The 24,241-nt window shown below is 39.1% G+C and overlaps 1 protein-coding gene across 1 annotated transcript in view; it reads right to left on the bottom strand.

Moving 5' to 3' along the window:
• il2rga (interleukin 2 receptor, gamma a) overlaps positions 1 to 24,241 on the bottom strand; it is a 44,264-nt gene continuing 20,023 nt past the window's right edge. The window contains exons 14-20 of the mRNA XM_037547520.1: positions 9,644 to 9,734; positions 9,387 to 9,565; positions 8,275 to 8,414; positions 7,758 to 7,932; positions 3,886 to 3,985; positions 2,703 to 2,787; positions 1 to 927 (exon numbers count right to left, since the gene is read on the bottom strand). Coding sequence (XP_037403417.1) covers positions 685 to 927; positions 2,703 to 2,787; positions 3,886 to 3,985; positions 7,758 to 7,932; positions 8,275 to 8,414; positions 9,387 to 9,565; positions 9,644 to 9,734 — 1,013 coding nt within the window. The 3' untranslated portion in view covers positions 1 to 684. The remainder of the gene's footprint in view (positions 928 to 2,702; positions 2,788 to 3,885; positions 3,986 to 7,757; positions 7,933 to 8,274; positions 8,415 to 9,386; positions 9,566 to 9,643; positions 9,735 to 24,241) is intronic.

Raw genomic sequence — 24,241 nt, 5'->3', positions numbered from 1 at the left:
TCTGGATGGTAAATAAAGTGTCTATATCTGTGTTGTAGTCATGGCGACGCCTGGTTCCCATCACCACCACTGTAAAGACGTCTGGACCGTTTCACACCAAACCCTCTGAACCTCTGATTACACTGAATTATGGGAAAATGTTGGTCCCCCTTTAACTTGTTAACTAAGATTTAGACCAATCACAAAGAGCTTAAATGTCTCTCCAGCATTTTTTCCAACATCACAAAAAAAGAAATGTAACGATATGAAAAGCGCCAAAGCGGCAAATGCAGTAAATAAATGTACAGATCATAAAGACACAGGCCAATTATAAAGACCCTGTAAATAACAGCAAGCAGCGCTGAGTAACTGTAAACTGCAGAATAGCCGCGCCGTCTCGTTATGCAGGCGCGCGTGTATCAGTCCGTTTCTCTTTCCTGCTGAATTTTTTCTTCATGATTTCTCAGCATTTTGTCGAATTCCAGACACCAGGAAAAAGAACTACCATGATGCTGAATCCTTGCCGTATCGCTAATCTTCACCATGAGCGGTGAAGCGGTTCGCTCTGAGCTCAGCGCTGAGAAAAGGCCGTCCGTCCAGTCTCCGGTCATCGCGCGGCCTCTGCTGTATTTCATTCCTCGTGTTTTGTGCATTAAAAGAGTGATTTTTTTACAGTGATCAGCTTTTGCGACGCGGGACGCAGGGTTACAGCACGCTGGGGGCGGTGGGCGTAGTCTGGGTGGTCTCGGCGGGGGCCGGCAGGGTGGAGGCGGAGGAGTAGCTGTGCATGGGCTGGTAATCGGTGGAGACGTCGGTCAGGCTGGACAGAGAGTTGTCGCTGTCAGAGCTGCTCTGTGAAACCAGCCTGTACTCCCGAACCGGACAGGTGCGCTCGGTGAAGTTGGGCTTAAATCCGTCCTGCAGCTCTTTGGAGATGCTCAGCCAGTTCTGCAGGAGGAGAGAGTGAAAAAGAGATGAGGGAAATATAATACTGTTAATAATAATAATAATAATAATAATAATAATAATACTGCTAATAATAATAATAATACTGTTAATAATAATAATACTTTTAATAATAATAATACTGTTAATAATAATAATAATACTGTTAATAATAATAATACTACTGTTAATAATAATAATAATAATAATACTGTTAATAATAATAATAATACTGTTAATAATAATAATACTACTGTTAATAATAATAATAATAATACTGCTAATAATAATAATAATACTGTTAATAATAATAATAATAATACTGCTAATAATAATAATAATAATACTGCTAATAATAATAATAATACTGCTAATAATAATACTACTAATAATAATAATACTGCTAATACTACTACTACTAATAATAATAATAATACTGCTAATAATAATAATACTGCTAATAATAATAATAATACTGATAATAATAATAATAATACTAATAATAATACTGCTAATAATAATAATACTGTTAACAATAATAATACTGATAATAATAATAATAATAATAATAATACTGCTAATAATAATAATAATACTGTTAATAATAATAATACTTTTAATAATAATAATACTGTTAATAATAATAATAATACTGTTAATAATAATACTGTTAATAATAATAATAATAATAATACTGCTAATAATAATAATACTGTTAATAATAATAATAATAATACTGCTAATAATAATAATAATAATACTGCTAATAATAATAATAATACTGCTAATAATAATACTACTAATAATAATAATACTGCTAATACTACTACTACTACTAATAATAATAATACTGCTAATAATAATAATACTGCTAATAATAATAATAATACTGATAATAATAATACTGATAATAATAATAATACTACTACTAATAATACTGCTAATAATAATAATACTGTTAACAATAATAATACTGATAATAATAATAATAATAATACTGCTAATAATAATATTAATACTGCTAATAATAATACTACTAATAATAATAATACTGCTAATAATACTACTACTAATAATAATACTGCTAATAATAATAATACTGCTAATAATAATAATACTGCTAATAATAATAATAATACTGCTAATAATAATAATACTGCTAATAATAATAATACTGCTAATAATAATAATAATAATACTGCTAATAATAATAATACTGCTAATAATAATTCTGCTAATAATAATAATACTGATAATAATAGTGTCTTTATTAATAGAACACTTTCATTATCACTAAAATATTCAAAGTGAGCTCTGAGCTCGACTGTCTAATAAAAGCTGAGCTCCACAGTTCAGAAGCAGAAGATCTGAGTTTCTCCACGTTTCCTGTGTTTTACTGAAGGCTTCAGAAGGTCAGAAGCTGCAGGTCTAAGTAAAAAATCCAGTTGATATTTGAACGTGAAGGTTTTAAACCTCAGCCGAATTCTGTGCTGCTGAGTTTCTCAGTGTATTTTTCCCCACTAGCCGCATTTTATCTGGTGTATTTTCTGTGAGCAGTAGTTTTAGGTTTAAGACAGAACTACGTACAGAAAGCAAAAGAAAGTCCAGAAACTAGAGAGAGAGACAGGAAAAACACACGAGCTGAGCTCAGATAAGGTTTCGCAACACGTGTGGCTCTTAATCTTAATCTGCCTGGGCCTCGCAGCTCAGCTCAACACCAAGGGAGACGTTCCCAGTGCAAGACAGATAAGCTGGCTGACAAACAGGAAGCGACTTACCTCCACGTTTCCGCCGTAGTTGTCGATCAGATCTGCGAAGTTCTTGCCAGGGTTGGGGACCACGGGGACGAGGATGACCCTCAGCCTGCGGACAACCGAGAACTCGTCAACAAACAGAGTCCGACTAGTCCAACACACACACACACACACACACACACACACACACACACACACACACACACACACACAGATCAGGCGTAACACTCTGACCACTCCTTGTTTCCTTGTCCACTCTATCAGCTCCACTGACCGTTCAGTTCCACTCTGTAGTTCTACAGTTACAGACTGTAGTCCATCTGTTTCTCTGATACTCTGTTACCCTGTTCTTCAGGGGTCAGGACCCCCATGGACCCTCACAGAGCAGGTACTGTTTGGGTGGTGGGTCATTCTCAGCACTGCAGTAACACTGACGTGGTGGTGGTGTGTTAGTGTGTGTTGTGCAGGTGCGAGTCGATCAGACACAGCAGTGCTGCTGGAGTTTTTAAAGACCTCAGTGTCGCTGCTGGACTGAGAATAGACCACCAACCAAAAATATCCAGCCAGCAGCGTCCTGTGGGCAGTGTCCTGTGGGCGGCGTCCTGTGGGCAGTGTCCTGTGGGCGGCGTCCTGTGACCACTGATGAAGGACTAGAGGATGACCAACACAAACTGTGCAGCAGCAGATGAGCTGTCGTCTCTGACTTTACATCTACAAGGTGGACCGACAAGGTAGGAGTGTCTAATAGAGTGGACAGTGAGTGGACACAGTGTTTAAAAACTCCAGCAGCACTGCGGAGTCTGATCCACTCGTACCAGCACAACACACATTAACACACCACCACCACGTCAGTGTTACTGCAGTGCTGAGAATGACCCACCACCCAAACAGGACCTGCTCTGTGAGGGTCCATGGGGGTCCTGACCACTGAAGAACAGGGTAACAGAGTATCAGAGAAACAGATGGACTACAGTCTGTAACTGTAGAACTACAGAGTGGAACTGAACGGTCAGTGGAGCTGATAGAGTGGACAGTGAGTGTGGAAACGAGGAGGTGGTCAGAATGAAGTGGCTGGTCAGTGTAGTATATAAATAAATATATAAACATAAAATCTGAATAAATAGTTTAAAGGCGCTTCCTGCGCTCGTTAGTGTTTACAGGGCTGTGATTGGTTAAAGCTGATCAGATGATCTATAAACCCACACACCTCTCACTGTGGACCAGCAGGCAGGACAGTATGACGAGGACCACAGCAGCTCCAGCCGTGTACAGAATCATCAGAGCGGCCGAAGAACCGGAGTGCGTCTCTGGAACACACAACCCAAACAAGCACGCTGTCTAATACCGCTTACTCAACACAAACCTTCAGCAAGCCTCTCACAAATATTCAGAAAATGATTTCAAATATTAATTCACAAAAAAAACTGGGTGAGGTGGAGCAGAACACCACAACATGCAGGACAGTGGAACTGCAGAACCAGGACTGAGAACCGCTAGTTTAACACATTAATCTTAGTTGAAGGGGTTAATCTGTTAGTTTAAGGGGTTAATCTATTAGTTTAAGGGGTTAATCTGTTAGGTTAAGGGTTAATCTGTTAGTTTAAGGGGTTAATCTGTTAGTTGAAGGGATTAATCTGTTAGTTTAAGGGATTAATCTGTTAGTTGAAGGGGTTAATCTGTTAGTTTAAGGGGTTAATCTGTTAGTTTAAGGGGTTAATCTGTTAGTTTAAGGGGTTCATCTGTTAGGTTAAGGGTTAATCTGTTAGTTTAAGGGATTAATCTGTTAGTTTAAGGGGTTAATCTGTTAGGTTAAGGGGTTAATCTGTTAGTTTAAGGGGTTAATCTGTTAGGTTAAGGGTTAATCTGTTAGTTTAAGGGGTTAATCTGTTAGTTGAAGGGGTTAATCTGTTAGTTTAAGGGGTTAATCTGTTAGTTTAAGGGGTTAATCTGTTAGTTTAAGGGGTTCATCTGTTAGGTTAAGGGTTAATCTGTTAGTTTAAGGGATTAATCTGTTAGTTTAAGGGGTTAATCTGTTAGGTTAAGGGGTTAATCTGTTAGTTTAAGGGATTAATCTGTTAGTTGAAGGGATTAATCTGTTAGTTTAAGGGATTAATCTGTTAGTTGAAGGGGTTAATCTGTTAGTTTAAGGGGTTAATCTGTTAGTTTAAGGGATTAATCTGTTAGTTTAAGGGGTTCATCTGTTAGGTTAAGGGTTAATCTGTTAGTTTAAGGGGTTAATCTGTTAGTTTAAGGGATTAATCTGTTAGTTGAAGGGGTTAATCTGTTAGTTTAAGGGGTTAATCTGTTAGTTTAAGGGATTAATCTGTTAGTTTAAGGGGTTCATCTGTTAGGTTAAGGGTTAATCTGTTAGTTTAAGGGATTAATCTGTTAGTTTAAGGGGTTAATCTGTTAGGTTAAGGGGTTAATCTGTTAGTTTAAGGGGTTAATCTGTTAGTTGAAGGGGTTAATCTGTTAGTTGAAGGGGTTAATCTGTTAGTTTAAGGGGTTAATCTGTTAGTTTAAGGGGTTAATCTATTAGTTTAAGGGGTTAATCTGTTAGGTTAAGGGTTAATCTGTTAGTTTAAGGGGTTAATCTGTTAGTTGAAGGGATTAATCTGTTAGTTTAAGGGATTAATCTGTTAGTTTAAGGGGTTAATCTGTTAGTTTAAGGGGTTAATCTGTTAGTTTAAGGGGTTCATCTGTTAGGTTAAGGGTTAATCTGTTAGTTTAAGGGATTAATCTGTTAGTTTAAGGGGTTAATCTGTTAGGTTAAGGGGTTAATCTGTTAGTTTAAGGGGTTAATCTGTTAGGTTAAGGGTTAATCTGTTATTTTAAGGGGTTACTCTGTTAGTTTAAGGGGTTAATCTGTTAGGTTAAGGGATTAATCTGTTAGTTGAAGGGATTAATCTGTTAGTTTAAGGGATTAATCTGTTAGTTGAAGGGGTTAATCTGTTAGTTTAAGGGGTTAATCTGTTAGTTTAAGGGATTAATCTGTTAGTTTAAGGGGTTCATCTGTTAGGTTAAGGGTTAATCTGTTAGTTTAAGGGGTTAATCTGTTAGTTTAAGGGATTAATCTGTTAGTTGAAGGGGTTAATCTGTTAGTTTAAGGGGTTAATCTGTTAGTTTAAGGGATTAATCTGTTAGTTTAAGGGGTTCATCTGTTAGGTTAAGGGTTAATCTGTTAGTTTAAGGGATTAATCTGTTAGTTTAAGGGGTTAATCTGTTAGGTTAAGGGGTTAATCTGTTAGTTTAAGGGGTTAATCTGTTAGTTTAAGGGGTTAATCTGTTAGGTTAAGGGATTAATCTGTTAGTTTAAGGGGTTAATCTGTTAGTTTAAGGGGTTAATTGTTAGTTTAAGGGATTAATCTGTTAGTTGAAGGGGGTAATCTGTTAGTTGAAGGGATTAATCTGTTAGTTGAAGGGATTAATCTGTTAGTTTAAGGGATTAATCTGTTAGTTGAAGGGGTTAATCTGTTAGTTTAAGGGATTAATCTGTTAGTTGAAGGGATTAATCTGTTAGTTTAAGGGGTTAATCTGTTAGTTTAAGGGATTAATCTGTTAGTTGAAGGGATTAATCTGTTAGTTTAAGGGGTTAATCTGTTAGTTTAAGGGATTAATCTGTTAGTTGAAGGGATTAATCTGTTAGTTGAAGGGATTAATCTGTTAGTTTAAGGGGTTAATCTGTTAGTTTAAGGGGTTAATCTCATAGGATCCTTAAAAAGTTTTACTTACTTTAAGATTTAAGGTCATAAATTTACGGTTATGCCTCAATAGCGAGTTACAGAGAACCGAAACTAATTCAGAATATTCAACCTAAACGTCCAGCCTACAGTGGTGTTCTGGGAAAGTGCAGCTGAAGGGCTGCAGACTAACAGAACTGAACAGACACTGATCGCTGATCTCGAACATTCAACCAGTCTGTGTGAGTAAAGTATCCACATCCGAGTTGTTGTCTTTGTAGTATTTTCCTTAAAAAACATGGTTTACATGATTTGCACATCATTGCATCCTATTTTTATTTACAGTCTGCACAGCGTCCCAACTTTTTTGGAAATGGTTGTAATTCACAGTTACTGTTTATTTGCTGAATTTAACATGCTGGGAAAACATAAAAGACAAAATGTTACTTTCAGTAAATAAACAGTAATAAATTAAAATGTGCTCTCTGTAGAGGATGACAAAGTGGACCGATTATGCTCTGGTAGAGCTCCTGTGTGTTTAAGCCCCGCCTCCTGAAGGCCCAACTGTGCTTTGATTGGTCAACTGGCCCACTCTGTTCTGATCGGTCAGCCTCTAGAGCGGTTCTGCCCCTCCACGCTCCACCCCTGTCCTGCAGTCTGCAGACAGACCCTTCTCTCCTCAGCAGCTGTAACTCCGCTGTGGCTGTTTCTCCAGCGGTGTCGGTTCTGCCGGATCAGTTTGATCCAGAGTGGATCCTGAAAGTCCGGTCAGCGTCTCTCCACATGCTACAGCACTGACCACACTCCTCCTCTTCCAGTAGCCGCTGTGCGCTGTGTCAGGAGGCGGAGCTTGCCAGTAGGCGGGCAGTAGGGACTGTCTTATGAGATGATGTCATTCTGTAACAACGGAAAAGGGCTGGAATTCCAACGAGGCGTTTCAGGCAGCTGAGAAAAGTGGGTTCTGCGGGAGAGAGGTTCTCCCTCTGGAGGGAACGCTGAGCTTTGGGACTGAAGAACGTTTACATGCAAAAAAAGCTACAGTGCACTTAAGGAAAGAGGAAAACCGGGAACGCATAACGGGTTTCCTTTAACTTACTTTCACTCAACGTCATTTGACCAGGAGCACCCCAAACTTCTGCATGGTGTTTTTACAAACTCAATACAGAGATAATTGACTTGCAGTGACGCGCTTTGGTGTCTGAGTTTCGCACAGTACAGTACGTTACTGACAAAATGTTCATATTTTTATGCTAATTGATAAACCTGGAATAAAAGTGTAGAGTGCTGAAAAGGCTTGGAGTCACAGAACGTTCCTTCTGTTTGTTTGGGATCATTTGCCCAAAAAGTTTGTGACCTCCTAGATACAGGTCTGAAGGTTAAGGAGCTGATGTATGGGTACCTGTGTCGTTGACGTTCTTCATGGAGCCGCAGTACACCGACTCGCTCCAGGCGCTCCACATCTCCGACTTGCCGCAGGTATCTGACATCTTCACCCTCACCTGGAACTCGTAGAGACTCTGAGTGCTCGGGAACGGCAGACTGAAGGAGTTCCTCTCAGTGCTTTCGCTCTGAAGCTGAGGAGAAACAAGAAGCAGATCTGAGGAAACTTCAAGTGTTCCATGATCCGTTATCAACAAACTCCAGTCCTGATTTTCTTTAATTGCGAATATCCTGGAAAATTTAACTTTCCTCGTTTCTTGATGTTTGATTCTAGCATGTAAACATTACTGAAGTTTCCCAACGTATCGTTTGCTCTTACTGTTTATCAATATTGTTGTTACAGTGTTACTGTATTAATGTTAGTTGATTGTTTAGTTGTTGGGAATGAGACTTTGTCGCCCCCTCTGGAGGAAACGGGAACTGTCCTAGACATACTGAGCAATACAGTGTGATTTTTAATTATTAACTCTGTTTACCTGCCAGTTTTTGTGGTTGATCTTGTACCGAACTTGGCTAGTTTTACACACTGCTTTGGTTCTACTGCTGCTGTTCCAATAAAGATAAAGCTCAGGGTTCTTCATCTCCACCGTGAGGTTGTACGGAGGATCCAGCTTCACTGATTAGAGAACAGAGAGAATAAACAGAACTTTAAATGCCAGGATAATAAAAAACGTATTAAAAATGTGTTACGTCTGTAGTTAAAATACTATTTCTATTGCTGAAGTGATGAAGGAAGAAACTCTAAAGACAGAGTTTGCCAGAACATCAAATTTAGACATGTGGTTTAGCTCTGTGAGCTATCAGCCCAGCTGGCCATAACTAGATCTTTTTTTTTTTTTTAGAAATTATTGATTAAATTAAAAATAGCATTCAGCCTTACCTTGAGCCTAATAAACTATTTCCCTTCCCATTTTGAAACTCATCACTGATTTATAACATAGGTCAAAGCATACGTGTTTGTGAGCTCCTGCTGGTGTGGGTTTCCTCCCTGTTTTGTGTGCTAATAGTGCCCCCTTGTGGGGAATCTGAATTATTGTGAAGAAAAGTTGGTGACACTTCCTATGAAACATATATTCACAATGTTTTAGAAATGTTTTTATAATGGGTTATATGGCAATTTTTGTGCAACCTGATGAAGCCAAATTTCCAGAAACAAAATTTTATTCTATTCTATTCTTATGATGTACTGTATAATAATAAGGTTCTGGTTTATTTTACACATAACATCCAGACACATCACAAGTTATATGCACTTACAATTCATTAACTGAACAGATACTGTAATGCCTGATGGAGACCTAATTTATTGCTTTCTAAAGTGTTTTGCATGAACTTAATAGCACATCTATAAGCTTGTGCCAGGTATTATAAGGTCATATATATGCCCTTTAATGCCTTATTAAGCATTTATAAAATATATACCGAATACAGGATTCATAGTAAGTGTTCCCAAAAAGTCTATTAGAGATTTGGCTGATTGATTACATTTGGGAAAATGGGGAAATTTGGCAATATATTACTGATATATTCATTGACTGGTGTATGTATTGGCTGTAGTGTAACTGAGCTGTTAAGTCTCTGTTCCTACCCATGTTAATGAGGTTACGGTGATGTTCAGCCACCACACTGCCGTTAGCGCTGTACAGCCAAGCATGCAGGAGAGTAAATCTGTTCAGCTTCTCTTCGCTGTAAGAAAATCTGCAGCCCACGTTGAGATCATTGACCTTTAGGTACATCTGGCATTCAGCTTCAGGACCTCCTTCATACCTGAGAGAGCAAACGCAGCCGTGTCTGAATCTGAGCAGAGCTGTGATGGACAGGTTAGATCTACAGAATTAAACTGACCTGCTTCTGAAAGTGCAGTTCTCCTGAGGAAGGCCCTCGTCATCCCACGTGCAGTTTACATACTCCAGATTAATCACCACACACTTTATATCTGAGGGAAACGGGAGAGACGGCGTTTTAGACTCCCGATTCTAACCAGCAGCGGAAATTATGACTTCATGTTTATCAACAATTCAGAATTGCTCTAATACTAATCAGTTAAATTTTAACATCTAATGCTAAATATTATTAAGTGAAAGTGTATAGAAGCATCTGATACTCATACTATCTAATACTAACATCTACTATCATCTGATACTCATACTATCTAATACTAACATTATCTAATACCATCTGATACTAATACTATCTAATACTAACATTATCTAATACCATCTGATACTAATACTACTTAATACTAACATTATCTAATATCATCTGATACTAATACTACTTAATACTAACATTATCTAATATCATCTGATACTAATACTATCTAATACTAACATTATCTAATATCATCTGATACTAATACTATCTAATACTAACATTATATAACACCATCTGATACTAATACTACTTAATACTAACATTATTTAATATCATCTGATACTAATACTATCTAATACTAACATTATCTAATACCATCTGATACTAATACTACTTAATACTAACATTATCTAATATCATCTGATACTAATACTACTTAATACTAACATTATCTAATACCATATGATACTAATACTACTTAATACTAACATCATCTAATACCATCTGATACTAATACTACTTAATACTAACATTATCTAATATCATCTGATACTAATACTATCTAATACTAACATTATATAACACCATCTGATACTAATACTACTTAATACTAACATTATCTAATATCATCTGATACTAATACTACTTAATACTAACATCATCTAATATCATCTGATACTAATACTATCTAATACTAACATTATCTAATACCATCTGATACTAATACTATCTAATACTAACATTATGTAACACCATCTGATACTAATACTATTTAATACTAACATTATCTAATATCATCTGATACTAATGCGACTTAATACTAACATCTAATATCACCTTATACTAATACTACTTAATACTAACATTATCTAATACCATATGATACTAATACTACTTAATACTAGCGTTATCTAATATCATCTGATACTAATACTACTTAATACTAACATTATCTAATATCATCTGATACTAATACTACTTAATACTAACATTATCTAATATCATCTGATACTAATACTATCTAATACTAACATTATATAACACCATCTGATACTAATACTACTTAATACTAACATTATCTAATATCATCTGATACTAACAATATCTAATATTAACATTATCTAATACCATCTGATACTAATACTATCTAATACTAACATTATATAACACCATCTGATACTAATACTACTTAATACTAACATTATCTAATATCATCTGATACTAATTCTACTTAATACTAACATTATCTAATACCATTTGATACTAATACTACTTAATACTAACATTATATAACACCATCTGATACTAATATTACTTAATACTAACATTATATAACACCATCTGATACTAATACTACTTAATACTAACATTATCTAATATCATCTGATACTAATACTACTTAATACTAACATTATCTAATATCATCTGATACTAATTCTACTTAATACTAACATTATATAACACCATCTGATACTAATACTACTTAATACTAACATTATCTAATATCATCTGATACTAATACTATCTAATACTAACATTATCTAATATCATCTGATACTAATACTACTTAATACTAACATTATCTAACACCATCTGATACTAATACTACTTAATACTAACATTATCTAATATCATCTGATACTAATACTACTTAATACTAACATTATATAACACCATATGATAATAATACTACTTAATACTAACATTATATAATATCATCTGATACTAATACTACTTAATACTAACGTTATCTAATACCATCTGATGCTAATACTACTTAATACTAACATTATATAACACCATCTGATACTAATACTATCTAATACTAACATTATCTAATACCATGTGATACTAATACTACTTAATACTAACATTATCTAATACCATCTGATACTAATACTACTTAATACTAACATTATCTAATATCATCTGATACTAATACTATCTAATACTAACATTATCTAATACCATGTGATACTAATACTACTTAATACTAACATTATCTAATACCATCTGATACTAATACTACTTAATACTAACATTATCTAATATCATCTGATACTAATACTACTTAATACTAACATTATATAACACCATCTGATACTAATACTACTTAATACTAACATTATCTAATATCATCTGATACTAATACTACTTAATACTAACATTATATAACACCATCTGATACTAATCCTACTTAATACTAACATTATCTAATATCATCTGATACTAATACTATCTAATACTAACATTATCTAATACCATCTGATACTCATACTACTTAATACTAACATTATCTAATATCATCTGATACTAATACTACTTAATACTAACATTATCTAATATCATCTGACACTAATACTACTTAATACTAACATTATCTAATATCATTTGATACTAATACTACTTAATACTAACATTATATAACACCATCTGATACTAATATTACTTAATACTAACATTATATAACACCATCTGATACTAATACTATCTAATACTAACATTATCTAATACCATGTGATACTAATACTACTTATTACTAACATTATCTAATACCATCTGATACTAATACTACTTAATACTAACATTATCTAATATCATCTGATACTAATACTACTTAATACTAACATTCTCTAATACCATCTGATACTAATACTACTTAATACTAACATTATCTAATCATCTGATACTAATACTACTTAATACTAACATTATCTAATATCATCTGATACTAATACTACTTAATACTAACATTATATAACACCATCTGATACTAATACTACTTAATACTAACATTATCTAATATCATCTGATACTAATACTACTTAATACTAACATTATATAACACCATCTGATACTAATACTACTTAATACTAACATTATCTAATATCATCTGATACTAATACTACTTAATACTAACATTATCTAATATCATCTGATACTAATACTATCTAATACTAACATTATCTAATACCATCTGATACTAATACTATCTAATACTAACATTATATAATATCATCTGATACTAATACTACTTAATACTAACATTATCTAATACCATATGATACTAATACTACTTAATACTAACATTATCTACTATCATCTGATACTAATACTACTTAATACTAACATTATCTAATACCATCTGATACTAATACTACTTAATACTAACATTATCTACTATCATCTGATACTAATACTACTTAATTCTAACATTATATAACACCATCTGATACTAATACTACTTAATACTAACATTATTTAATATCATCTGATACTAATACTACTTAATACTAACATTATATAACACCATATGATACTAATACTACTTAATACTAACATTATCTAATGTCATCTGATACTAATACTACTTAATACCAACATTATCTAAGATCATCTGATACTAATACTACTTAATACTAACATTATATAACACCATCTGATACTAATACTACTTAATACTAACATTATCTAATATCATCTGATACTAATACTACTTAATACTAACATTATCTAATATCATCTGATACTAATACTACTTAATACTAACATTATCTATACCATCTGATGCTAATACTATCTAATACTAACATTATCTAATACCATCTGATACTAATACTACTTAATACTAACATTATCTATATCATCTGATGCTAATACTACTTAATACTAACATTATCTATACAATCTGATGCTAATACTATCTAATACTAACATTATCTAATATCATCTGATACTAATACTACTTAATACTAACATTATCTATATCATCTGATGCTAATACTACTTAATACTAACATTATCTATACAATCTGATGCTAATACTATCTAATACTAACATCTAATACCATCTGATACTAATTACTGTGTAACACTGTTACTGTCTGATAATATTATACATATATTAACTAACTGATAGCAATAGTAATTAATGCTATGTACACTACTAGCCATATGACACTAAGTACTCAACAAATTTTAAGGAATAATATTTGATACTAACTAATACTTGTTATTTAACGGTAACTAATACTAATACTGCATAATTCCAATTCCTGTATTCAGTTCAGTGCCGCTTCAGGCTGAATTATAATTGATCAAATTAACAGAGTTAAACAACTACACATCATTAACATGAAGGCTTTTGTAACTCAGATGCTGAGTTGAGCTGAGTAACCATTTCCTGTAAACTGCGCTGCGCTGAGTGTTCAAACAGTAGATTTTATATTCAAATTATATTCAAATCTCATTTCCAATTGTGTACAAAGTGTGAAAATCTTGAATGTGGTACAAATCAGCAGCAGCCACGACATAAAACAGTAAAACAGAAAAAGGAAACGGCTAAAAACATGAATTAGGGAGAAGACAGAGGAGAAAACAGCAAACGAAGCTCACTCGTGTTGAATTTAGATGCAGATCCAGGACACATCCAGAGAAGAGCAAGAAAACCTGTGAAGAACATGTTGAAGAAAGAGTTCTGTAGCCGTGAAATTTTCCGCTTCTGTCTGAACTTCAGCGACTGAGCGCTGAGTGTGCGAGAGAGAGAGATCGTGGTTTGAGTGCGTGTCAGATTTCCGGTTCTCAGGTACAGCCCCACTTCTAAAACAGGCCTTGACATCAGTTTACAGAGATGTGTCTTTACCATAGAACGACGTCTGAACGGATCCCTAGCACGTTTCTACAGTTCCTCTCAGTAAAGAACCTGAACACCAAAACAGAGTCCCGGCTCAGAAAGAAACACACAATAAACAAAAGTTCCCAGGAGATCTTCAGCGTCCTTCAGCCTCGCTCATGTTCTATTGAAAACAGATGGGTTCTTTAGTGAAGATAATGGTTCCATACAGACCCATGAACACTCACAGGACCATTTGCACGATGAAATGTTTCTCTGCATGGTGAAATGATTCTTCAGATGGATGGAGAATGTGTTGTATATGGTTCCACATGGAACATTTTTGAAAATGGTTCTATGTAGCACCAAAAATGGTGCTGCTATTGTTACGATGTCAAGCATGTAACAACAGAATAACCTATACAGAACTATACAACACATTCTCCATCAATCTGAAGAACCATTTCACCATGCAGAGAAACATTTAAGCTTGCCTGAGTATCAGAAGTGTTCTATGAGTATTCACGGTTCTATATAGAACCACTGCCTTTACTGAAGAACATCTGAAAAAACCATAGAGGCAATCATTTAAGCATTAAATGGTTCTTTGCTAAAGTCTTTGCTAAAAACCTCTGAAGAACCAACTTTTGTACAAACTAAAAATGTGGTTCTTCAAGGGTTCTATTTTTATAGAACCATGAACGCCCATAGAACCCTTTGCATGAGTAAAGGGTTCTTTGCATGGTGAAATGGTTCTTCAGTTTGATGAAGAATGTGTTGTATACAGTTCTGTATAGAACCTCTTCTAAAATGGTTCCATATGGCACCAAAAAGGGTTCTTCTATTGTCACACTGGAGAACCAATGGAGAGAACCATTTAAGCATGCAGCAAACATGAATTATCTTCTGTACACACTTAAAAAAGGTGGTCCTTCAAGGGTTCCTTAATAAGGCAAAAGGTTTTATATAGATCAATGAACACTGAAAGAACCCTTTGCATGGTTCTGTGCATGGTGAAAGTGGTTCTCCAGCTTGATGGAGAATGTGTTGTACATGGTTCTATATAGACCCTTTTTAAAATGGTTCCATAGAGCATTTTAACATTGAGGTTTGAGTGTTCAGGGTTCTATATGAAAGCATTTGCTTTACTAAAGAACCCTTGAAGAACCGTGTTCTGTAAGACTGTGGGAGTGTGTGTCCAGTCATCTGGATTAAACTACACTCAGACTATTAGTCACACAAAGACAGTCAGAAGGAGAAAAACAGGCTGAAATGAAACTAAAGATTAAAGTTTAACACTAAACATCTGTACAGCAGCTGTGAGTGTGTGTCTGTGTGTGTATGCGAGTCTGTGTGTGTCTATGTGTGTGTATGCGAGTCTGTGTGTGTGTGTGTGTGTGTGGGAGTGTGTGTGTGTGAGTCTATGTGTGTGTGTGTGTGCGAGTCTGTGTGTGTGTGTGTGTGTCTATGTGTGTGTGTGTGTGTGTGCAAGTCTGTGTGTGTGGGGGAGTGTGTGTGAGTCTGTGAGAGTGTGTGTGTGCGAGTCTGTGTGTGTCTGTGTGTGGGGGAGTGTGTGTGAGTCTATGTGAGAGTGTGTGTGTGTGCAAGTCTGTGTGTTTGTGGGGGAGTGTGTGTGAGTCTGTGAGAGTGTGTGTGTGCGAGTCTGTGTGTGTCTGTGTGTGGGGGAGTGTGTGTGAGTCTATGTGAGAGTGTGTGTGTGCGAGTCTGTGTGTGTCTGTGTGTGGGGGAGTGTGTGTGAGTCTGTGAGAGTGTGTGTGTGCGAGTCTGTGTGTGTCTGTGTGTGGGGGAGTGTGTGTGAGTCTATGTGAGAGTGTGTGTGTGCGAGTCTGTGTGTGTCTGTGTGTGGGGGAGTGTGTGTGAGTATGTGAGAGTGTGTGTGTGTGCGAGTCTGTGTGTGTCTGTGTGTGGGGGAGTGTGTGTGTGTGTGTGTAATTGTGGATTTCCTGTACAGACTGTGCTACGCGCACAACCCTTGTTCCAGTAAAGCCCGAGTCGAACATGCTTTTCTTCCTGGACAGAAACCCTGACCCGGCGGAACGATGATCTGTCACAGATTAGACTCCCACCGAGTCGACATCCCAGCTGGACATCCCAGCTGGACACACTCTGCACAGCAGAGCATCTCCTCGAGAGAAACTACCTCAAATACAGCTGATATGTAATATTCCTCCTGTTAAGGTTACTAAGTTTCCAAACATTTTGACTTGTTTTGAGTAATTTTATTAAGTACATTGCGCTGTCGAGAGAAAACCTTGTACTTCCATCTTTGTCGTTTTTCAGTTTTTAATGAAACTAGGACCAGAGGCGTTCTACCAGCCACACTGCCTACATTAGAGCTTTGTTTTAGCATCACTTACGCTTAAAGCTCAATTTGGCCAGTCTGAGCTGGGTTTGGCCAGTCTGAGCTCAGTCTGGCCAGTCTGAGCTGGGTTTGGCCAGTCTGAGCTCAATTTGGCCAGTCTGAGCTGGGTTTGGCCAGTCGGAGCTCAATTTGGCCAGTCTGAGCTGGGTTTGGCCAGTCGGAGCTCAGTCTGGCCAGTCTGAGCTGGGTTTGGCCAGTCGGAGCTCAGTCTGGCCACTCTGAGCTGGGTTTGGCCAGTCGGAGCTCAGTCTGGCCAGTCTGAGCTGGGGTTGGCCAGTCTGGCCTGAGTCTGGCCAGTCTGAGCTGGGTTTGGCCAGTCTGAGCTCAGTCTGGCCAGTCTGAGCTGAGTCTGGCCAGTCTGAGCTGGGTTTGGCCAGTCTGAGATCAGTCTGGCCAATCTGAGCTGGGTTTAGCCAGTCTGAGCTGAGTCTGGCCAGTGTGAGCTGGGTTTGGCCAGTCTGAGATCAGTCTGGCCAGTCTGAGCTGGGTTTAGCCAGTCTGAGCTGAGTCTGGCCAGTCTGAGCTGGGTTTGGCCAGTCTGAGCTGGGTTTGGCCAGTCTGAGATCAGTCTGGCCAGTCTGAGCTGAGTCTGGCCAGTCTGAGCTGGGTTTGGCCAGTCTGAGATCAGTCTGGCCAGTCTGAGCTGGGTTTGGCCAGTCTGAGCTCAATTTGGCCAGTCTGAGCTGGGTTTGGCCAGTCTGAGCTCAATTTGGCCAGTCTGAGATCAGTCTGGCCAGTCTGAGCTGGGTTTGGCCAGTCTGAGATCAGTCTGGCCAGTCTGAGCTGGGTTTGGCCAGTCTGAGATCAGTCTGGCCAGTCTATTTCAGCTATTGTTCTCTGCAATGTCTGTAAATATAGCTTTTAACGTTACTGTACGAGGCCAGTCGGTCTCACAGGCAGTTTGAGTCACTAAATAACAGAATCATGGTTTTGAGAAGCGACGCCGTCTTTATGTTTCAATTCAACACCAACGTAAACTCAACGAGCCGCTTCACGTCTGAGCTTAAGCAGAGACTTTCGCTGTTGAGGCGAATATAAGCGCGTTTACACGTCTTTATTAAGAGTTCCAACCCCTCGCGCAAACCGTTGGATCATAACGCGAAATATTTGCGAGGGAACGCGATGTTAGCCGTTAGCTTACTCCGCACTAAGCTAACGGCTAACCGCGATCGATGAGCTTCCCCCACGGACGCCTCTTGCCTCGAGTCCGGCCTCTGTGGAGGAAAATGCGGCGGCCGTTTCCTCACACAGCCGCATTTGAACGCGTCGTCGGGCATTTTTCGCTGGTCTTCGGGAAGTTGAGTTAGTCTCCGTCACCTTTTACCTCAGTCTGCTCGGTATTAGCCGAACTGTCAGCCACAGCTTCAGGGTTTCTGGTGCAGCGGATTAAAAGAAGCTACTCCGTTTATTTCTGCCTCCTGGGGCAGTTCAGCACCACTGAGCGATCAATTACCCTATTCTGAACTTTACAGGACCACAAACCCAACCCAAACAACACAGGGCGAAAGGAAAAATGATGCCCAGTGAAAATGTCTTTTTCCCAGTTTAGCACTATTTTACCTTAATCAGCGTGACATATAAAGCTTATAACACCCATGTGAGCTCACTGACAAACACAGACAAAATATATCTAATATATCTAACAGACGGACGTCTGGTTCCTATCACTACAATGGTGAAGAATTCTGACTCAGTTTCTCTAGAAAAGCGCATTTCACACCAAACCAGTGATTACTGAATGACTGTTTCCACTTAAACCACTCAATGATTCACTCATTTCGCAAAATTAACGGTGTTGCCCTTAAGTAACCACTTTTTTTTACGTTTGCTGAGCTTACACATTCCAATCTACTAATTTTCCTTAATTTCTTCCTTTCATTATTCTTTGTAAATTAGTTTAGTAAATAATTTTAACATTAATATTATAAATAAAGCCGGTTATTACAGCCGTACCCAATCTGGCACAGTGACAGCGACAGCGCTTTCAACTAAATCATTTTACATCAGGCCTAGTCACAGAGGGAATGAGGAGTCTGGCCGCTTCTTATTTCCACTGTTATATTAAAACAGCACTGCTGAACAGCAGAGGGCGCCCGCGAGCGAGTCCTCAATGACTGGGAGTGAATGGAACTCAACAATTTATAAACTACGACTTTGCTCAAAAGCTCCATATCAACCCATTCATTTTGGACACACTTGGGAGCGCCCTCTAGTGTTAGAGAAACCCCGAAGACATTAGAGTGGGAATTCACCTCTACAAGTTCTCTGAGTCAGTATCATTACAGAGCAGCAGTTTATGCTTAAAAATTACACTATTTCAGGAATATTACGCTCAGAAAGTGGGATAGGAGAATATAATGGAGGGAACGCCGTGATCCACGTTCATGTCTGTGTCCTGTTTGTATGGATACGGTCGTGTGGTTGGTGAGGAACGGAGAACCTGCTGATGTGATCGTTTTTATATTAAGCTTATTTCAGCACGGTGGTGTGGCGAGTAGCGCTGTCGCCTCACTGCAAGTAGGGCCTGGGCTTGATTCCCCGGCGGGGTGACCGGGGTCCTCTTGGTGTGGAGTTTGCATGTTCTCCCCGTGTCTGCGTGGATTTCCTATGGGTTCTCCATTCTAAGTAATATTAACCAGTACTAATGCTATTTAATACTAACGAATACTAGTTATACAACACCAGCTGATATTAGTACTGTGCAAGTCTAATTACTGTATTCATTTTCAAGTTATAATAAATCTTACACAGCACTTAAATATAAAACAACATAATTACACATCAATAAAATATAGAAAATGGTTCTGTTTGTAAATTTAACAGTACGGAAAACTGTTCAGCTCATTTCAGCAGATTCTTACAAGCTGACTAACCATGTCCTGTAAACTGTTAAAACAACAGATTTTATATTCAAATTACATTCAAATGTTTCTAGTTGTGTAAAAAGTGTGAAAATCTCAAACGAGCGCAAAGTAAACGTGAAAGAGAAAGCTAATCAGAAAAAAGAAGACGAAGCTCACTGGTGTCGAGTTTAGACCCAGATCCAGGACAAGTCCAGAGAAGAACCAGACAAATCAGTAAAACCATCCTGATGAAAGTCTGGAAGCTGTAAAATGTTGGATTTGTCTTCAGAACGTCAGCAGCTGAGTGAGTGTCACTGCCAGTGGTGCAGGCAGAAACACATTTTTGGGTGGGCCTGTGTAAAAGTGGGTGGGCCTACTTTGAAAAAGTGGTAGTGTCATTGTCTGGATACAGCATATTCCTCAACTTCTGCCTTATGGGGAGTCAAAACAATAGCAACCACCTGGAATACTGAATTCAAATGAACACAACCGACACCATAGCACTTTCACTATAAAGCAGGTCCACTCGCACATGAAGACAATAGAACCAAGATATCCGAGATGTATAAAGACGAGAGGTAAAACCAGGTAAATCCAAACCTAACCATCGCAGGTAAGGGCGCTCTGCCACGGTGTGTTGTGCTCACACTGCTTCTAAAAGATGTTTAAAAAGGAGAAAGGTGACTTTGCCCAAGAAATAATCTGAAACAATCACTCAGAATACCAAAGAAATCGTTTCAAACCACTTTTATTGTTTTCCGCAGCCTGCTTTAAACACCAGAACAAAGCTACAAATAAATCCATCCATCCATCCATCCATTATCTTCCGCTTGTCCGGGGTTCGGGTCGCGGGGGCAGCATCCTAAGCAATGAAGCCCAGACCTCCCTTTCCCCAGCCACTTCCACCAGCTCTCCAAGGGGGATTCCGAGGCGCTCCCAGGCCAGCTGGGCGATATACTCGCGCCAGCGTGTCCTGGGTCTTCCCCGGGGTCTCCTCCCAGGTAGACTCGCCTGTGACACCTCCCGAGGGAGGCGTCCAGGAGGCATCCTAACCAGATGCCCGAACCACCTCAGCTGGCTCGACGTGAAGAAGCAGCGGCTCTACTCCGATTCCCTCCCGGATGACTGAACTTCTCACCCTATCTCTAAGGGAGAGTCCAGACACCCTGCGGAGGAAACTCATTTCGGCCGCTTGTATTCGCGATCTTATTCTTTCGGTCATTACCCAAAGCTCATGACCATAGGTGAGGGTGGGAACGTAGATCGACCGGTAAATCGAGAGCCTTGCCTTATGGCTCAGCTCTTTCTTTACCACAACAGACCGGTAAAGAGCCCGCATCACTGCTGACCCAGCACCAATCCGCCTGTCAACCTCCCGCTCCCTTGTACCATCACTCGTGAACAAGACCCCGAGATACTTGAACTCCTCCACTTGAGGCAAGAGCCTATCCCCGACCCAGAGAGGGCTCTCCACCCTTTTCCGCCTGAGAACCATGGTCTCGGATTTAGAGGTACTGATTCTCATCCCAGCCGCTTCACACTCGGCTGCAAACCGATCCAGCGAAAGCTGAAGTTCGCGGCCTGATGTCCCCAATAGGACCACATCATCTGCAAACAGCAGTGATGTGACCCTGAGGTCACCAAACCGGACACCCTCCATCCCTTGACTGCGCCTAGAAATTCTATCCATAAAAATTATGAATAGAATCGGTGACAAAGGGCAGCCCTGACGGAGTCCAACTCTCACTGGGAAAAAGTCTGACTTACTGCCGGCCATGCGAACCAAACTCCTGCTTTGTTTGTACAGGGCCTGAATGGCTCGTAGCAAAGAGCCATGTACCCCGTACTCCCGAAGCACCTCCCACAGAATACCCCGGGGAACACAGTCGAATGCCTTCTCCAGATCCACAAAGCACATGTGGACTGGTTGGGCAAACTCCCATGAACCCTCCAGAATCCTGGAGAGGGTGAAGAGTTGGTCCAGTGTTCCACGACCAGGGCGGAACCCGCACTGTTCCTCCTGGATCCGAGGTTCGACTATAAGCCGGACTCTCTTCTCCAGTACCCCTGCATAGACCTTGCCAGGGAGGCTGAGGAGTGTGATTCCCCTGTACCACCCTCCGGTCCCCTTTTTTAAAAAGAGGCACCACCACCCCAGTCTGCCAATCCAGTGGCACCGCCCCCGATGTCCACGCAATGTTGAAAAGGCGTGTCAGCCAAGTCGGCCTCAGTAATGGACAAGCCTATTCCCGTGTCCCCAGACTCAGCCTCCTCACTGGAGAACGTGTCGGTGGGATTGAGAAGGTCCTCAAAGTATTCCTTCCACCGCCCAATGACGTCTTCAGTCGAAGTCAGCAGCAGACCATCTCCACTATATACAGTGCTAGTGGCACACTGCTTTCCCCTTCTGAGTCGCCTGACGGTTTGCCAGAATCTTTTCGGAGCCGACAAAGTCACTTTCCAAGGCCTCACCAAACTCCTCCCATACACGGGTTTTTGCCTTGGCAACAACTGAAGCCGCAGATCGCTTGGCCTGTCGATACCTGCCAGCTGCCTCTGGTGTCCCACAGGCCAACCATGCCCGGTAGGACTCCTTCTTCAGCTTGACGGCATCTCTCACCTGGGGTGTCCACCACCGGGTTCGAGGATTACCGCCCCGACAGGCACCAACTACCTTACGGCCACAGCTACAGTCAGCCACTTCAGCAATGGAGGAACGGAACTTGGCCCATTCTGAGTCAATGTCCCCCACCTCCCCCGATATCTGGTCAAAGTTCTGACGGAGGTGTGAGTTGAAGATCAATCTGACAGGTTCTTCTGCTAGACGTTCCCAGCAAACCCTCACTATGCGTTTGGGCTTGCCTGGTCTGACCGGCATCTTCCCCCACCACCTGATCCAACTCACCACCAGGTGGTGATCAGTTGACAGCTCAGCTCCTCTCTTTACCGGAGTGTCCAAAACACATGGCCGCAAGTCCGATGACACGACTACAAAGTCAATCATTGAACTGCGGCCTAGGGTGTCCTGGTGCCATGTGCACTTATGGACATCCTTGTGTTCAAACAAAAGCTACAAATAAAATATACACAATAAAGAGAAGAACTGTTTAATGTATTTTACAGGTTTTACAGGTTAACAGTTGTACGTGTGATCTTAGGGAGATTTTTCATATCTTTACTGTATGTGTCTGGACAAATGCAGTCAGTGGAGGAACATAAAAAGGCCAAATCCACCTGAAGGCCAAAGTTTAATGCTCCCTGTATTTGTACAAAACACAGTCAGTAGAGAAAAACAATCTGGAGGCCAAAGTTATAGGCACAACCCCCGTTCCAGTAAACACGACTCACACATGCTTTTCTCGCTGAACGCGGTCAGTACAGCGTGGAACATGTACACGCTACTGATGTAATGATGGAACATTACAGATTATTGAATCTTGCAGGGTCAATATTTCATACGTAGAACTGTAAATATTAAAAGCTGGCATTGTAAAACGTGAAATGTGATTTATGACCACATACAGATTTCATATTAGCATATTTCCCTGGACGTGACGTGCCAACTTGGTAATTTTCAAATACAGGACAACATATTTAAACATATGTGTAACCTACATACAATAAATTAAACAATAGAGAAAATATTCATAAATGAATGATGTACATTAGTCATACATGCCAACTTCATGTTATATAAGGTTTAATGTATCTTTGATTCTTCAACATCCTTCCTAACGAAAAGTAATAATGGCTACACAACTGAACTGTAAAGATATGTACATTGTAAGATATGCAATAAAATCATTAAACATGCAAATTAAAATATATAAAAGATATATTTAAAAGCAGATACTAGGTAACAATTATAACTACTGGGATGCGTTCAGCCACGAATCAGACATACATGTACCGTCCATATGTTACACGCCTGACTCTTGGTGATGTCCATATGTGGACAAGTGTTTGCGTCTCTCCTCATTCAGAGAGAGAGGAATCCGGCCTCAGCCTGGCGACGCTGCCAAGCCGGTCACCAAGCGAACGGACTTTCCTGTAAGGACATTGATTTTAGCGAGCTAGTGGCCGTACTGGATAAAGTGATCAATAAATGTAAGCAGACACGCCGTAACCTGGCAGCGTCCACCCAGTCTCAATCTTATTCCGCAGTCCCCCGCAGCCACGCCCGAGAAGTCCCCCACAGCCACGCCCGAGAAGTCCCCCGCAGCCGTGTAGGACACGACGACGACCCTCATCTAAGGTCAAACTGCTTCCAAAAATAAACCTTTACTTCCACTAACCTACAGATACACATCTACATTCAGTTGTAGCTCCCTGCTTTAAACCTTGGCAGGTGAGTAAAGCTGACGGGTGCTGGATTACATGCAGTGTCGAGTATCTGAGAAATATAATCTGGTAAGAATAACAAATATTATCAGTAACAAACTTAGATTTACAGTAACTTTAACTGGATTATGCATATTTTCAAATGAGTGTGTCCTACTCTAATTACAAAT

The sequence above is a fragment of the Pygocentrus nattereri genome, chromosome 18, assembly GCF_015220715.1.
Source record: "Pygocentrus nattereri isolate fPygNat1 chromosome 18, fPygNat1.pri, whole genome shotgun sequence".
In the NCBI taxonomy this organism is placed as follows: Eukaryota; Metazoa; Chordata; class Actinopteri; order Characiformes; family Serrasalmidae; genus Pygocentrus; species Pygocentrus nattereri.
Note: the sequence above shows the minus strand (reverse complement) of the source record. Positions and strands in the feature narration are given on the sequence as shown.